At 36.7% G+C, this 17,825-nt stretch overlaps 1 protein-coding gene across 1 annotated transcript in view; it reads right to left on the minus strand.

The window, feature by feature from the left end:
* LOC139674848 (sodium channel protein type 1 subunit alpha-like) overlaps positions 1-17,825 on the minus strand; it is a 96,554-nt gene that overhangs the window by 32,847 nt on the left and 45,882 nt on the right. The window contains 11 exon segments of the mRNA XM_071561698.1: positions 1,442-1,559; positions 4,333-4,815; positions 5,527-5,883; positions 6,504-6,677; positions 9,021-9,259; positions 10,146-10,278; positions 11,466-11,813; positions 12,583-12,888; positions 13,351-13,557; positions 13,701-13,842; positions 14,330-14,393. Of these exon segments, the coding sequence (XP_071417799.1) occupies positions 1,442-1,559; positions 4,333-4,815; positions 5,527-5,883; positions 6,504-6,677; positions 9,021-9,259; positions 10,146-10,278; positions 11,466-11,813; positions 12,583-12,888; positions 13,351-13,557; positions 13,701-13,842; positions 14,330-14,393 (2,571 nt within the window).

Here is a 17,825-nt window from a genome sequence, read left to right on the forward strand (position 1 = left end):
AGGCCACACCTTGAGTACTGTGTTCAGTTCTGGGCCCCTCAGTTCAGAAAGGATATTGAGGTGCTGGAGCGGGTCCAGAGAAGAGCAACAAGGCTGGAGAAGGGACTGGAGCACAAGCCCTATGGGGAGAGGCTGAGGGAGCTGGGGTTGTTTAGCCTGGAGAAGAGGAGGCTCAGAGGTGACCTCATCACTGTCTGTAACTACCTGAAGGGAAGTTATAGCCAGGTGAGGGCTGGTCTCTTCTCCCAGGCACTCAGCAATAGAACAAGGGGGCACGGGCTTAAGCTCTGCCAGAGGAAATTTAAGTTGGATATCAGAAAAAAATTTTTTACAGAGAGAGTAATCAGGCATTGGAATGGTCTGCCCGGAGAGGTGGTGGATTCACCATCCCTAGAGATTTTTAAACACAGATTGGACGTGGCGCTGGGTGCCATGATCTAGTAAATGAACTAGAGTTGGACCAAGGGTTGGACTCGATGATCTTGGAGGTCTTTTCCAACCCAATCGATTCTATGATTCTATGATTCTATGAAGCCAAATTACAGAATACGAAATCTAAGTTAACATATAAAAACCTATCCAAACATTAAGGAGGTTTATATAGTAAGATATGGGCAAATGATATTAAATTATACCTTTCTTTGTACAGGATACTCTATTTAGACAATATTGCATTCATCTGATGAAAAAATCTGAGCCTCTTAACTGAGTCTGGGCTTTTCCATACCAGCTAACCTAACTGGTGCCCACAGTTTATTTAAGCTTTTATGATATACCTGCTGACTTACTTTTTTTCTTCTTTTATGTAGAAAAATACCAGTAAACAATAACGGTATTTTTCTTGCCAAATTCTAGACTTTTACAGTACTACTTTTTACAAGTCCAATGTAAATTTTGAAAAAATGATCTGGTATCATGTCCAGAAATAATACAGCCTGACAGTAGCATTTATTCTTCAATGTCTAAATCTAACTTTTGCTTGCAGATACCAGAAATGGCATTTGTATCCTTACATTACTATTTTGAACAGGTTTCTTTTCCCATATGCACACATCTATAAGATTTCTTAAAAGAAAAAGGCATTGGAAAAACATTTCTGACTAGATTCTGGTCTTATTGAATTTTGGGCCAATAGAGTGAAGAATTAAAGATGAAGTAGTCCACCAGGTGAGACTATTCTTGCCCCAAGTGGTCCACAAGACTCTTCCTTCTTCTTCTGCCAGTTTGTAGAGGGTTCATTTAGCATTTTGCACAAGATCATTTAGGTGCAGATTTTATTTATCACTAAACAGCTTTTTTGAACTAAAAGTACTACTGCTAATAACCAAAAGTTGAAACATAAACAAAAGAGTAATATGAGCCATAACTCTTAATACTTAATTTAAACAGAAAATGATTCTATTCTTCTATTAGTAAGTATTAGTGTTTTTGTTGCAAACACCTTCTGTAAAGCAGGCTTCTGGTTCCTGGGCTTCTTCAGGCTCAGCTTCTGGTTGTTCTTCTGCAGGAAGTCCAATATCAACTGTGCTACCTTCAGATGAACTCGATGAATTTAACTTCTGTAAAGGAAAGTAGCATCACAAAAGACACAGCAAATAATTTTAAGGCATATACTATTTTATTCTGGAATAAGTAAATAATTAGCAAATGTTTGAGAATGTTCTAGAATTCAACATAAGTAAATTGCTGATGAACATCTGTGAAATTTGCACAGTCTTTGGTATTCCTTCTGCCTTGTATGGATCTATTAAATAGAAGGGGCATCAGTGATAGACAAGAATAAACAGAATTGTGCTTTAAACTGAAAAATATGGGTGGTGATGCTAAACCTGTAAAGATTTATGACCCCAACAAGCCATAAGTGGTGATGATCTCTTGATCTGCATAGAAATAATGAAGCTTAACTAAATATGCAGGAATCTGGAGCATCTACTGAAAAATCAGATAAGAGTCTAAAAATAACTACATAAATTAGATGGGAGCTCAGAGGAATGAGGGAAAAAAGAAGAGAAAGCCATACTTCAGAAGTCAGTATATCCAGATTAAAATTGCTGAAAGTCTAGCTCAGAGTGAAGCAGAATCTGCATACAAGAAGGCCGAGGGAGTTTAAGTCCATAAAAAAATCAGACAGTTGTTTTCAATAACATGATGAGCATAAAAAGAGAGAAGTGTAAAGTGGAAGCCAAATTAAAAAAAAAAATCACTTAATTCTCATCCTAAAAGTGTTGTAATGTATAGCTGGGACCTGGTTGAAATCTAAATGATTGGTAACAGGGCTAAAGGGTAGGTAAAGAATGTGAAGAAAACATATTTAAGGATGTAGGATTAAACAAAATAATGAAAACAATACAATACAGATCACTGAGTCCAACTGTAAACCCAGCACTACCAAGTCCACCACTAAACCATGTCCCCAAGTGCCATATCTACACCTCTTTTAAATACCTCCAGAGATGGCAACTCAACCACTTCCCTGGGCAGCCTGTTCCAGTGCTAGACAATCCTTTCAGTGGAGAAATTACCCCCAATATCCAATCTGAACCTCCCCTGGTGCAACTTGAGGCCATTTCCTCTCATCCTGCCATCCTTATTTGGATGACACCTCCACCTCCCTAACACGCTCCTTTCAATGCCAGGTTGCAGCAGGCCTTTTGATATTGAGGACAAAAAGATCCCCAAACCCTAACAACAAAACTCTTCCTAAAGCAGGGGTAGTGGTAAGTCAGAAGTGTCATAGTACTTTTTAAATAGAATAAAAGCTAACCCTGTTCCTACAGGTAGTAGGACATTGACAGAAAGCCTTCCTAAACTGAACCTGTTTCTAAAAGAAATCCATTCTCCATTGTTCAGTCATGATCCAACTTGACTGCCTGCACTATGATGGTCTGAAAGACTGAACTGATCAGTGTGAAGGTAGTTGTGGAGAGAGTAGATGATGAGCCATTGTTTTTCTCCAAAGTATCTTTGCTGAAATGCTTTATTTTTAAATTCTTCATGCTAGGGCAAGTTCATAATGTGATCAAAGAACTTTTTAGAACCTCTCTTGTAACAGCAGTTCAGAAGTGTGAGTCAAAGCCAGATTATAGGGATTTTGCCTAATATTTAACAGGAAAAGAATTATTAATGTTTCAGATATTAATTGGAAATTGGAATAACACTCTCTCTGACATAGGTTGCCATGGGGAGAGGCTGTTTTGCACAGTTCTCCTGTCCTGGGGAAGAATCCAAGGTTTGCACTTAGCTTAACACTGGGGTTTTGTTGCAAGCACTAGAGGGCTTATGCACACTGAAGGGACAGTGGTGAAGAATACTGCTCCCCTACAATTAGGTATCTGAAGTATTGGTAGCAATACAACAGTGGGAGGGAGCGGGAAAGATGAGTTATCCCTGTAAAGAAACTGCCCTGCTACCAGAATGGAAACTAGCTAGTGTAAGGCTGAGGTTCTTCAAGTCAGAAAATTAATATTGTTAAGGGTCTGGAAAGGTAATTTTATAATTTGACTAAAATATCAACAAAGTAATTTATTGTGGGTGTAGCTGTTTTGTAAACTCTGTTATCAAATCAATTTAAATTATTTTGTTAAAATAGCCACAGACAAAAAGTCCCATAAAGGAACAGTTATAGCCCCAGTATGTTTTTTAAAATTACAGTTCTCAAAAAGGCTTTATATCTATAGCCTGCTTTGGCATTCCTTTAGCAACATTAGATATTTTGATCTGTTTATATTTTTCAACTTTAACAAGTGCATTTGAAGTATATGGAAGAATCTATGGTTAAGACTTCTTTTTATGGAAATCCAGGTCTAGAACAGCTGACAATTTTAAAATCTAAAAGAATTCTTGTGTCTAAAAGGATCTCTAAAGGAGATACATAAACTATTTTTGTGTTTTCTGGTTTATATCTGCTCACAGAAAAAGTCCCACTGAGGGGAATTTTCTGAGTGGCCAAAAGATGTATGACCGGTCCTCATGGGACCCTTGTTACAGAAGGCAAACAAAAGTTTCTATAGTAGCTAAGGCACTGCCTTGTTGTTGTAACTACCATATGGACCATAAACAGTTTTTATGGATTGGTTTGGTGTCCCATTACCTGGCCTCTTATCCCCTCTTGTAGGCTATAATTTTTAACCCTTTCTCATACTTTTGTTTATCAATCGTTAAACCCTCCTTTATATACTCATTTAAGCCTATCTACAAAGAAGTGTAAAAATAACAAATGATCAAGAATTGAATACACTGGCTTTTGAAAAACAAAACTCAAGAAACAACAAACCCCCCACAAAACCAAAACCTTCAAAAGATCAGAGAGAAATGCACAAAATATCTAAATACCTCTTTGCTTTCCTCCAGGTCTGATTCACTACTAAATTCCTCTGTGTTTAGATTTTCAAAGTCGGATTCACCCACAGCAATGGGCACTGTCACAGTGAGGCTTGGGTTGTTTATGAATGACATGTAATCACTTTCATCAATTATGTATTTTTCCACACTGCTGCCTGTGCCTATACCACTGGTGGTTCCATTCGGATCTTTAATATAGTCATGGTCCTTGCTTAGCTCCACAGTTGTATGGTTAGAAATGCAGCTATTCTTGTTGTTCAAATCTTCAAGTGGCTTGATTTCATCTAAAGCTTTCTGTTTTTTAACAAAAGCTTTTTGGATGAATTCACGTGCTTTCCTTTTCACATAATCGATGCCTTTCTGCATTCTTGCTACAGCAATTTGGAGGTTGTTCATTTCATTATCATCGTCTGTCACAGCCAGGTTGTCTGCACTAAATGAACTCAAGAGCAAGGCCAAAAATAGGTTCAGTACCTGCAAAAAGATTTAAAAAAGGATATTCTAGACTTTATCCCAACAAATAGCGTTTATTTTATTAAAAATGTTGTATTAGTGTCATCAAATACTGAAATTCCTATAATTCACCATAAACATGAACAGCACCCTCAAAACTTTTTCTCTTCTCTTCTCTATAAAAACCAAAGCTTATTTAATTTAGCTTAGGTTCTACTCACAATTCCAAAAATATTCCTACAACTGAATAATATCTGCAAATGTGTCTTTAATTCCACACTGTATATAAATGTTTTGGTGCCAAACCTTATAATCCAAAAATGGAGATATCAGATTTGCTATTCAGCATGATTAAAAACTTTATTCTATCCCATCACACAGCAGAAATGAGATTATTTAGGTGACTAATCATATGGAATAAATAATAAAAAATCCACAGCAAACAATTTATAAAGAGCCCATAAACTAAAACAATTTTTAGTGCAAAATATTTACAAAGAGCCAAAAGACAAAGTAGTCACATTCTTAAGTGCTCACTTTAACATTCTTAGGATTTTGATATTGCAGAATACTTTGTTCTCTATCCAAAAAAGCTCTTAAGCTTAACTTTAAGCATTGCTTGAAACCACCCCCTTAAGTGCTCTTTTGAAGCAGAGCCAGAGCACATAGTTCACTTCAGGACAGAGACCATTCTATTGCCAAATACATCTCGCTAACGCTTTGATTACATACCACTAGGTTTCCAATCACCATGACCATCATGAAGACAGTAAGGCACATGGCTTGGCCTGCAACCTCCATGCAGTCCCACATCGTTTCTATCCACTCTCCACACAGCACTCGGAACACAATCAAAAAAGAGTGGAAAAAATCTTGCATGTGCCAGCGTGGAAGTTCACAGTCACTGGAGATCTTGCAGACACATTCCTTGTAGCTTTTCCCAAACAGCTGCATCCCAACCACAGCGAAAATGAACACAATGATGGCCAGGACCAGGGTCAGATTCCCCAGAGCTCCCACAGAATTACCAATAATTTTTATCAACATATTTAATGTTGGCCAAGATTTTGCCAATTTGAAAACTCGTAACTGGAAGAAAAGAAAAATACTGTTAGGACAACCAGAAACACAAAAATATATTTTAAAATTAATTTGTGGAAGGATATTACTGCAAAATAAGCCTTGAGTATAATTGTCCAGATGAAATCATCTTGTCTAAAGCATGAAGATTGAAGGTTACCTTGAGAAAAACTTGTAAAGTTGGAGTTTGATATCCTCAAAGCATAGTTATTAACTGAAGTCCAAAGGAGCTACTTGTGCATCAGATGGAATTTAAAATCTAGGGTACCTCTGTTAAAATTATCTGGGTCCCATTTCAACTGGTATTTGTAGAGCTTATCTATTCCTGTGATGCCAATCACAGAACAACACATCTAGAGAATGAATTTATTTCTGCATAGCATGATGTTTAAAGTCTGTATATACAACAGATAAATTGGAAATAGGCCCAGGGCAGCCACTGCTGGCTGTCTGCATCTCTGTCAATTCCCATTGGAGACAGTAAGATACCACAATTAATAAGGATTAGCAGTAATGCAAGTGTCAACGGGATCAGTATAATGGCAAACATCAAGAAAACTTTTAAGGCAAAAATAAAATTATTTCAATGAAGCCCCACTGAAAAATCAGTGCAATCGGTGTATATTTACCAATCTGAATGACCGAAGAACTGATAGTCCTTCCACATCTGCAAGTCCAAGCTCGACCAAGCTAAGGGTTACAATAAAACCATCAAAAATATTCCAGCCTTCTTGGAAATAATAGTAAGGATCCATTGCAATTATCTTGAGAAACATTTCTGCTGTGAAGATTCCAGTGAAGACCTGAGTTCAAAGTGCAGTTTGTTACTTCTTTGTGAGATATAATACTGCAGATTTAGATGTTGTCTAGGTTTTTAATTCAAGCTACATATCTGCAATGTCTTATCCTAAACTGATACTTAAAAATAGTTAGGTTTACTGTAGTGATTTATTATGCCCACCTTCCCTTAACAAGTGCCATACAAACCAATTAATTCAATTTTATGCCATGCAAACTACATAAACTTTTTTTAGACCATTTATAATCCAATTTTAACTCCATCAGGATGTGGACTTTCTTATGTACTGCACAAACAATATCCCAAATTTGATTTTCAGAATGTAAACCAGAACGCTTTCCAAGAAATTACATGGTATAACATCTTTATTGGTATACAAATTACAAATGAGGTCAAATCTAAGACTCCAGAGGGGCAGCTTCTTCACTGGTATAACCTGCCATTCAGTTCAACAGAGCCATAATTATTAATATCTGATGAATAAATAGTACATTATAATCAATCTCAGTTGATAGAGCAACTGAGATACATTATAATATACTAAGTCACAACAATTTGCTGAAGCTGAGTAACTTCTGCCTGGGTGTTGCCGGTAAGTTCAGTGAAGCTGTTTGGCACAATCGCTTTGATATCAGGAATGAAAGAGCATTTAAGATTGCACTTTAAACAGAATGTTGCTGATAATGGCTTCTCATCATGGGATGCTAAGCTGAATGAAGGAAGAATCATATTTAAGAGCCACCAAGGTAATGACCCTGAGTAGCTCTGGGAGAAGTCTTGGGTGAATTTCCTGTAGGATAGGAATGTACTAAAGCCACTGTTAAAGACTGTTCAAGCCCTGCTCTGAAATGCTTTCTTTTCTTGGGTTTGATAACCTATTTTCTAGCAAGCTGAACAGAAAATGGGACAGCTAAAGAGAATAACCTAACTGGGATAATAAGGAAATGGAAAAGAAGAGTCTGACTTGCTCTGCCTGAGAACACCAATACTCAAGACAGATTGTGTTACAGTCTTTAAATACACTCTAGATACAGACACCAATGGGGGAAAGGTTACTAATTTTTAAGCTACAGGATTGTAATCCCTAAGGGAGACATAAGAATGATAAATACAGTTTGAAACACTGACTAAGGTTCCTAACAATCAGGACAGGAAGGTTCTCAAGGAGCTTCAAAGTGGAACTACTGCACCAGGCAATCCTCAAGAGCCTCTGTATTGCAGAAGGGCTTTGTTTATGTCAGGGAGCCAGAACTGGGAGAGCATGGTGCTTATAGCCACGTTCTCTCACACATCCTTTGCAGTCAGATGTACATCAAGATTTATATGGATATTCTTGGTTGGAAAACAAACCTATAAAATGCTACTATACAAAATTTTGCATTTTACTAGGAAACTAAGTTCCAGAGTTTTGTTTATTTTAAATATATGAAAATCAACAATACAATTATCTATTAATCCTCCCTCATAAGTCCTGTAGTTATTTGCATGATCTGAGATATTTTTCCTCATTAAAAATGAGGATTAGTAAAAATCCCATTATAAGAAATCAAATCTTAAAATAAGAGATAAAGAAGAGCTGCAGCTGCAGATACTTCTATGTGATCAAACCTGTCAGTTTAAAAGCATGAGAGCTACAAAAAGTTAACTCCTGAAATCTTTAATAATTTATCTTTTTGAAGTAGAAGGGAGAAATATAGTTGATGACATGAGGAAAATATATCTTACTAATTGTCTGAGGACAACAAAAAACCATAGAGGAAAAGTACTACTGAATATTTTTTCACATAATGCATATAATATAAAGAAAACAATCCATTACCCACATAAAAAGTCTTTTACAGAAGAAAATTCTAGAAATGCTTTTAGATTGACCTTTTAGCTACTGTAAATTTATGCTCAGGAAACAGCAATTAAAAACACATTCATAATTTAAATATTTGTATTGATTTGATTAAGAAATTAACACTACATTTATTTGCATAGTGTCTTTTTCATGGAAGCAATGCATTTCCTGGTTTAGTAGTTACATAAATCAACTTCTGTTTAAGATGACCTCCACTTAATGTAGCATTGGAGACAATTTTTAAATTTTTAATTTGGTTTCACAGAAAACTGCAATATATTGATTTTACACTATCCTATGCTTCATGAGTCAGGGTTGACAGTGAAATTTCAAAAAATGTTCTGACACTCATGTCTGGAGACCAATAAATATCTAATAATTCTACTTGATAAAGAGTTAAAAAAATAAAGCTGTTAAAACTCCTTTTTTCTTTTTTTTTTTTTTTTTAGTTATTTCAGATGTATTTCCTTAAACATCACGAACATAAAAACCCAACGGACTTACCAGATTTCCCACTGAAAGTACATTATTGAATTCTTCAGTCATCGGATAGTGCTCCATGGCCATAAAGAGTGTATTTAAAACAATGCAAATTGTAATAGCCAGGTCAACAAAGGGGTCCATTACCACTAAGTTGACAATATGTTTGACTTTTAGCCAGTGTGGACTGCAGTCCCAGATCAAGAAAATATTTGAAAATTTATACCAACATGGTGGGCATTTCTGTCTCGATTCTTCAAGTTCTGTGGCAAAACAAAGTTCATAAAGGTAACTCTGTGATTGCTCTAACACTCCTCAGTCCTATATAAATTGTACCAGGCAAGTTGTCAGTCTGTACTGGTACTGATTAACCTCTTATAAGCCCTCTTTCTACAGGGCTTTTCAGGAAAGTCTTTAAAAGTTGCTATCAAATATATTTACTATGTTTAAAGCTTAACTATCAGGTACAACTTTTGTATTCACTATGCTGATTAGCATCAATATATGCATCAATTTGTACTATGTATTTAATTTTTTCTTGATTACACTTCAGCCTGTTTCTCCCACCTACTGTTCTGGTATGGAAATATTTTTATTTTAAAATTTGGAAAATTTTGGTAAAACTTTTCATTCCTAATTCAAGAAAAAAAACATCCTAATCACCTGAAATAGCACTTCTTTAAAGAGAAACTGAATAAATATGACTGGTAAAAATACTTTTTTTTTAACAATAGTTGCATATGTTTGAGGAATGTTCAGTGGCCATTTTGTGTCCAATAATATATTTTTAATTACTATGCATAAACATCCAGTCAGTTATGACTATCCATATGAGTTAGATGGTGGCAAAGTAACGATATATAAATGTTTATTTATGTAATTACTTGCCATTTACTTAAGAGTTGGACTGAATGATGCTTGTGGGTCCCTTCCAACTCAGAATAGTCTGTGAAAGTCTGTGAAATAATGCTTACTTATGTAATAACCTTAATAAAAAAAGAGCTTTGAGTTTACTAATAAATATGTGTCATTTGTAGGATGGTATTTGTTATTTGAGCTATTTTAAATCAGGTTTTAGGTTCCAACTCAAATTTTTAGAAATCCATGACAAAAACAGGTATTAAATATTAAATTATGCATAGCACACACCTTCCACAGTGTTTGTGAGGATACTAGCAATACTCATGGCTCTTTCCCTTAAAGCTGGATCTTCCAGAAAATCCATAGAAACATGAAAAGAACCTGATTTTCTCTTCTTCATTTCTGTTTCTGTCGTGGTACCCTGTACAGAGAACAATAGTAAGTGAGATCACCTTGAAGAAACAGTAAGATAAGCAAATACTATATAACCCTGTTATTAATATCTTAGCTTGGATACGTGCTTCGTGCACTTAGTTTTTTATTGTCAGACTTTTTTTACTTTGTGGTATCTTTTAAAAAGGTATTAGGCCATAATTATTTACCATTCAAGACTAAAAGTTAGTTTATTTACTGAACTTTTGCATTTCTTTCTGTCAAGTTAGAAAAAAACCATTTAAACAAATGGAAAAGGACTGAGTTCAAAATATTGCCTAAAATTTTTGCAATTCTTTTTTCTTTGCTCCTGCTGACAGAATGTTCTGGGGTTTGTAACATAATAATCTTTCCCCCTAAGCAAACTGTAGCAAGTAAGAAAAGTCTGACTTCTTCATGCTTCCTCATGCTAGTATTTTTTAGCAATGTGAGTGGACAAATTTGAACTAAGAAAGAAATTTTTTGAAGACTTCTTTTCTTACCTTGTATATAATAAGAGAATGGCAGCAATATGTGCTGCACATGTTTTCACACAGACATTTGTGTTTTTGGAAGTGTGTATTGAATTGTGACCTTCCAATGAACTATTTGTTATCTATACTACAGAACTCCACCAGAAATGGATGGAAAATATAGAGGAATGAGAAAAAAATGATTATAAAGAATTGACAACTTCCTTACATTTTTAACCAGGCTGATAAGGAAGAATGTTATCAAAATTAACTAATAACGCTAATTTTGATAGTGGTAAAAGCAGCATCATATTGATTGCAGTTATATAACATTTTCGTATACTAATTTCAATTGTATGCCAACTGTAATAGCTAGGTGGACCTTTAGATCAGCTAAATGAAAGTGTGGCACAGTAATATAGTAAAGCATAGCATTTTTATGAATGTGTGAATTAATATTTTATTACTTGGAAACTGCAAATTGCATTTGTTAGTTATGAGAATCTTTGTAAGTAAATGCTTAGTTTGCAAACCTATCTTAGCTGTTTATTCACTAAAGACTTTACAAGATGCAGGAGCATTCACAGCTTGACCAACCAGGGAGCATTGCCAAGGGTTCCATTCTGTAGAAAACACTGGCTGGTGCAGTAATAAAAGGCCACCATGCCTAAGCTATTTAAAACTTTCTTACATTGTCATCAGTAGCTGGTTTATCTATTATCACCTCTGGCAGAAGCTGTCCAACAGGCGATGTAGGAACAGATGGTCCACCAACCAGGGAAACCACCCCATTGCAATCCACAGTGCTGTGCATCTTCCCATTCACTGGAAACACTGCCAGCATCCTGGATGACCTACTGGCCTGACTAATGTTACTGTTGCGCCGTTCACCATGTCTGCGTGGCACAAAGAGAGAATCTCTTCTGCTGTCATTGTCTTCAAAAGTGCTGTGCTCATCATCAGCAAAGTCATTTTCTGATCCTACATCTTTTGCTCGACCTCTGAAGCTGAAAAGACTTGTTCTGCTGTTCCGCCTTGGGGAGAACAGGGAGCCACGAATGCTCAGCAAAGACTGTAGGCAAACAACACAGGTAATTATTAGCTGGAATCCTCAGACCTAGCACCATTGTTAGGCTAGCATAGGTTTCCTTTTTTTTCTTAAATGAGAGTAACCATTTTACCCAGAAGCTAAATGCTGCTGTGAAATTTTTGTATGTATTTCATTATATATATTTTGCAGATAAATATTGCTCTTCATGGATTCTTCAGACAAAACCAGTGTTGAGTATTCATTTCTCATCTAGAGCTGCTGAGTGGATTTGTTGCATAATGCCCACCAAGATAAAAAGCAAGTCTATACATGCACATTCTTTCATGTACGCAGCATCTTGCCCATAGTGAACACATATTGGTTCAAATATCACTGAAGCAGGAGGAAAATATGAGTTTATCATAATGGAAATATACTGCTGCATTTTAAAAATTTGATATAAATAATACATGAATAATACATATTAATTCTATAAAAATAATAAAAAATCACACTAGCCACCCCTCCCCCATCCTAAATCGAACAGAGTAGTTTAATATTATTTATAAACAATTCTATTAGAGGAATACAGATATGAGGTTACATTTAATTCTGGGGTTTTTTTTTACAAGGCAGCTAGAGCTCTTGCACTCAAGCACAAGCAACATTAATAAAGGTTAATAAAAATCTCAGTGCTTCCTTTGTTTAGGCAGCAGCATCATATTACAGTACCTGGAAGACTAAAGTAGTTTTGCAACAGCCTATGATGCTTTCAACGCCTGCTTTTACAAAAATTGAGTCCATGCAATACCTGATGTGGGGAAGAATATTTCTTTTCGTATGTCAGTCTATTGCCTTCAATGGACAATCGGAAACCTTTCCTTCTGATGCTGTCTTCTGATTCAGACTTGTGAAATTCATCTTCATCTTTTTCCTCTCCTCCAGACTGTTCTTTCTGTTTTCTTTTTTTCCTTCTGTTTCTCCTCTCTTTTGCACTCTTTGAGCTCAATTTTGATGCATCTGAGGAACTTTCTGAGAGCCCTCCTGCTTCTCCCCCAGCGCTGGGTTCCCTGGACTCTGCAGATGCTGTTACTGCTGCTGCTGCCACTGCTGCTGCCTGCCATGATGCAAAAAGAAGTTATGTCCCTGAGAAAATCACAACATAATTCATTTTTTAAAAAATTACATAATTTCTAGTCCAAATGTCCCGGATCTTAACTCTTTCTGTAGGATATCCTATTCCTAGGGTTTTTTCCTAATTATGACTACTCAATTTACTCCAGATATGTGTTGGTCATAACCTTCTTCCACCCTTCATGAGTAGATTTTAAATGCAGAAGTCTACTAGACTGTATTAATGACTAGAAAACCACAGTGAATACTGTATATATAGACTTCAATATTCCTTCATGATGGCTGAATAATTCACAATGCAATGTCTTGAGGGCAGAATAGCAAACCTGTGAGCTAGCTCTCTCACTGAATGACCAAAAGAGTGTCCAAATTCAGAAAGCAGAGGATGAAATCTCTAGTAAAATCACTTCCATACCCTTCTGCATTACTACACCACAGATTATACCTGAGCTGCTTCTTGTTGCTTCTTCAATTGTTCCAGCATCTGCTGAAATTCTGCCTCTTTTTGCTCTGCTTCTTCCAAGGTTGCTTGATTCTGTTCTTCATAGGCCATGGCGACCACAGCCAGGATCAAGTTGATCAGATAGAAAGAGCCCAGAAAAATCACCAGAACAAAAAATATCATATATGTCTTCCCAGCAGCACGCAGTGTCTGGAAATGATAAAATATTTACAAGCAAGAATAGGTTAACAGAAGATCTGTTTTTCAGATTGTTAAGATGAGAAAATTTACTCTAGTCCTCTTGCATTACTGATACAAACATATTTAGTTAATTGTCATTAAAAAATTCTCACCAGTTGATAAAGGTTTTCCCAGAAGTCTTGAGTCATCAATCGAAACAGTGACAAGAAAGCCCAGCTGAAGGTGTCAAAACTTGTGTACCCATAGTTGGGGTTTCTACCAGCTTTCACACAGGTATATCCTTCTGGGCACTGCCTACAAAAACAAACTGGATATTAGCTATTTATTGGCTCCACGGCCAAGGAAGGAAAAAAAAAACCTAAACCACTCCCCCCCGCTACGTGGAATACACGTGTGGAATACTTGTAACGTCCTTAGATACAATGGTTACTGAGGAAGCCATGGGTCAAACTATTACGTTCTAATACTATCAGCTGGATGTTGATGCATTCATATGTGCAGCCAGAACTGCAAAATAACTTTCTTTTTTCCAATTGCTGTTCCTATTACTTTTCAACCAGGCAGGAACTACACTAATACAAAATTACTCATTCATTCACTCAAAGTTCACCTTACCAATGCACTAAGCTCTGAGCAGGAACAAAAATCCAGTGTAAAATCCTAATATTTCTTATGTGGAAGGAAGTGGTTACTCAAAATACAGCCCCCCTTCAACTCCACAGCTACAGAACATGGATCTAGTTTGTACACAGTGCAATAATATGATGAAATTTGGTCTTACCCAGCATCAGAACTATTTCCACAAAGCAGAGCATCGCTTTGCCCTTCCAGAAAGTAAAAATGACCTGTTTAGAAAAGAATTTTAAAAAATTATGGAATTCCAAATATAAAATCCTAAAGTTCTGTGAAATAAACAGTTCCACTCTAAAAGTGTTAAGACTATTTCAGATGCAATTTAAAACAAGCAGTGTTATTTTTTCAACAGGACCACAAATTTAGAGTAAACTACATTATGAATTTCAGTAAGCATTGTCACTAACAGCACTTACTGTTAAAATGCCAAAATGTACTAAAAAATCTGTCAAATGCTTCCAGACGTAGATTCTTCTTTCCACCTGAGCATTGAACTAAAAGTTTTGTGAAAATATATTGTACAGTTGTTTATTATAGCAATTAAAATGTAACTGAAAAAAACACACTCATAATTTATTTAAAACTTTCCAGTCAGCATTGTCAAGGGTTCCAGTTTTTCACTTATAAACACTTGTGAGAGTTACCTAATGGGTAAACTGCAGAAATCCCCTCAGCTGCCAGTGGCTCGAACCGTTATGGGTGTGCACTCCGCAATGAGCCCACTGCCTGGTGTGAGTACTCTGGCACACCCTGCATTGAACCCAGGCAGAACTGCTGCTGCAATCACCAACTCGTGTAGGTAGGATTTGAAGAGTACATGAGAAATTATTGAACACCTTAAGAACAAAGGTAAGCTCCACCAAATCACCCTGTGTCCAACCATCCCAGAGTCTGTTCTGTAACCCTGTAGTTAAAGGATGTTTTAAGTGTTTAAATAATAAAGACATTAACCTCTCTCTTTTTAGAAGAATAAAGAGATAATTAAAACTTTAGTCAAATTCATTTTGACTGTATCCTTGAGAAGTGTTTTGCCTCTCAAAGCAGATGCCTACAGTTGCTAAACTCATGATTTTTGGAAGAATTATCACAGGAGCAGCCTCCTCCCATGGTAAAAATCTCCTGCTTGATCACAGGCTTAAGGATGAAATTTATACAGGGTCAGACTGCATTGACCAGTATCCCATCTCTGATGGAAACAGAAAGCATCACCTCAGGCTGTCTTTAAGGACGGGGCAGGAACATGGTGATGTGCCTCTGAGCACCTCCTCAGGTCCAAAACTTCTGAAGCACAGCAGCTTCAGAATTAAGGTGGTACCTTTTTTGCTTCTGAGAAGATTTGAAGCCCACATAGGATTTTTTTTCCATTGGACTGTCCTGTTAAATTTCTTTAAAATGATCTCATTTGAAATGCTACCAGCATAGCTGAGTTTAAACTTGACTCTGGCTGTGCTGATTGAGCTCCCCAAGCCAGGTTACTACAGATATTATTGAATTCTGAGTCTGAGAAGGCATCAGAAACCACTGGCTCAGCACACTGATTTGCTGCAGGAGTGACATAGTACCCTGGTCAGCTGCATTCCTCCATCCTGTGAGCTAAATTCACCATTTGGAAAAATTAGGCTTTAAGCTGCATGTAGACCTTGTTCTGGCACTGTGTGAAGGACTCATTTTCAGTGTCTAATGGTATATATGTGTCTTACAGGGAAGCATCTCCTGTGCTGTGTGAAGTGCAGAGCCCTGAGTGCAGCCGTGGTCCCTCTGGGCTGGTGTGCATTGCAAAGCTGCTCTGTGCTGAAACGCAGCTGTAAACAGGAAGCTGACAGGATGCTGCCCACAACTGACCCTTAGGAGGCAAATGGTACTCTGCATTATGTCAGCTAATCATGATTAAAACATACTGGAACATAACAGCTGATGGGGAGAATGCAAACCTGCCTTGATTTAGTTTACATGGAGCAGTCAGTCATGATCAGTACTGCAACAGCTGAGCTGAACTGCTACTGTAGGGTCTGCATTCAGGTTCTGTGCTTCAGACAAGATGTGCCCTGTAAGCACCCTGTACTTGCCAGTTCCATAGGAAACAAGAGCCATACAGACTTTCTCTGAGTACACTCATACAACCAGGACAAGTGCTCAAAATATTATCATGATAGGAAGTTTTATAACACACAAGCTGAGCAGTAAAAGCATGTGCCCTGAGATAGATGCAAAACTTTGAATTGTATTTTACCAAAGTAATGTGAAAAATCTCTCACTATATGAAAGGTATATTTTCGACTCCCCTTTAATTGATAGGGAAATGAGAAAAAAATCCCTTGTAGGTGGGCACTTAACTTCCAGGGGGTTTATAGTTTTTTGGGAAAGTGTAGGGAAATGACAGAACAATCATTATTTCACGAAATTGATTGTAAGATGCTTTTTCCCAGAAAAAAAAATGTTTATGGAAAGCTTACCAAGATAAATTTCAGCTTATCTAGAACTAAGTTTATCAGATTTCTAACCATGGAAAAAGAAAAAGGGGGCAGGAAAAAAAAAAGGGTGCTTGACTCATTAATGCCAGGAATGCTTACATTTAGTTCCTCTAAAGGTTGTCTCCAAAAATGAGCTCAGTGGCAAAATTAGGGCTTAAATGTCTCCTTTGCACAGCATACACAACTAGTGGCATAAATACTCCTATAATTCCTACAAAATACAGTGCCATTGCACTGCTCTGAGCTGCAGGTAAGCCCCTTCTTACTGCCCTGTCATGCAGCTGGTTTCTGTATCCTGTTTGCCTACCTGCAAAAAGAAAGCAGGAAGCCATGAGAAGATAATTTATCTCTTTGAAACTGCTGGTAAACAAGGACAAGCTTATTACCTTCACAGTAAGGCTCATAATTTCATTATAAATTTCATAATACATACAAAATCCTGTGTAAAGCTACCAAAGGCTCACGCAGCCATTCAATAAAGAACTTTCTGTAACTGATTCAATTCACCTTCGTTTTCAGGGGGCTTCAGGTCTTCTTTAGATCAAATTAAATGAGAACCTGAGTTTATAGCTTCTGTGTTAAAAAGTGAGGAAATAAATTGAGGCCTTAAAGTCCAGGTCTTCATTAGGGGACTTTGTTTAGACTTTGTTATACCTCATGTCATGGTATCTCTGTGAATTCACATATTCAAGTAAATTAAGTTTCACAAAGAAATTGATTTTAGAAATTCAGCTGGAAATCCATCATACTCATTCTTCAGCTGTGTGATCACTGTTAGAAGCTGTCTTACTTCTATTCAAAATTTGTCTGACTTTCACTTGCAGCTATAGAACCTGTTATATCTTTGCCTGCTAGATCAAAGATATGTCTAGGATGAAATTTCTGTTCCCCATGAGGTTTTTTTTTTTTCAACTGTGATCAAATCACCCCTTAAACCTTCTCTTTGATATGCTAAGTAGGCTGAGCTCCTGGTCTATCTTGGTATAAAGGATGTTTTCCAGCCCTTTATTCATTCTGCTCTTTTCTGAAAATCCTCCATTTTTTCAACATTCTATCTAAATTGAACTTTATGTAGTATTCCAGTAGCAACTGCAGTAGTGCTTAATACAGGAGCAATTCTGCCTTCCCAGTCAATAATTTATTTATGTGAACAGGATATTATTTAGCTTTTTG

Source organism: Pithys albifrons, chromosome 8, assembly GCF_047495875.1.
Source record: "Pithys albifrons albifrons isolate INPA30051 chromosome 8, PitAlb_v1, whole genome shotgun sequence".
NCBI classification, from domain to species: Eukaryota; Metazoa; Chordata; class Aves; order Passeriformes; family Thamnophilidae; genus Pithys; species Pithys albifrons.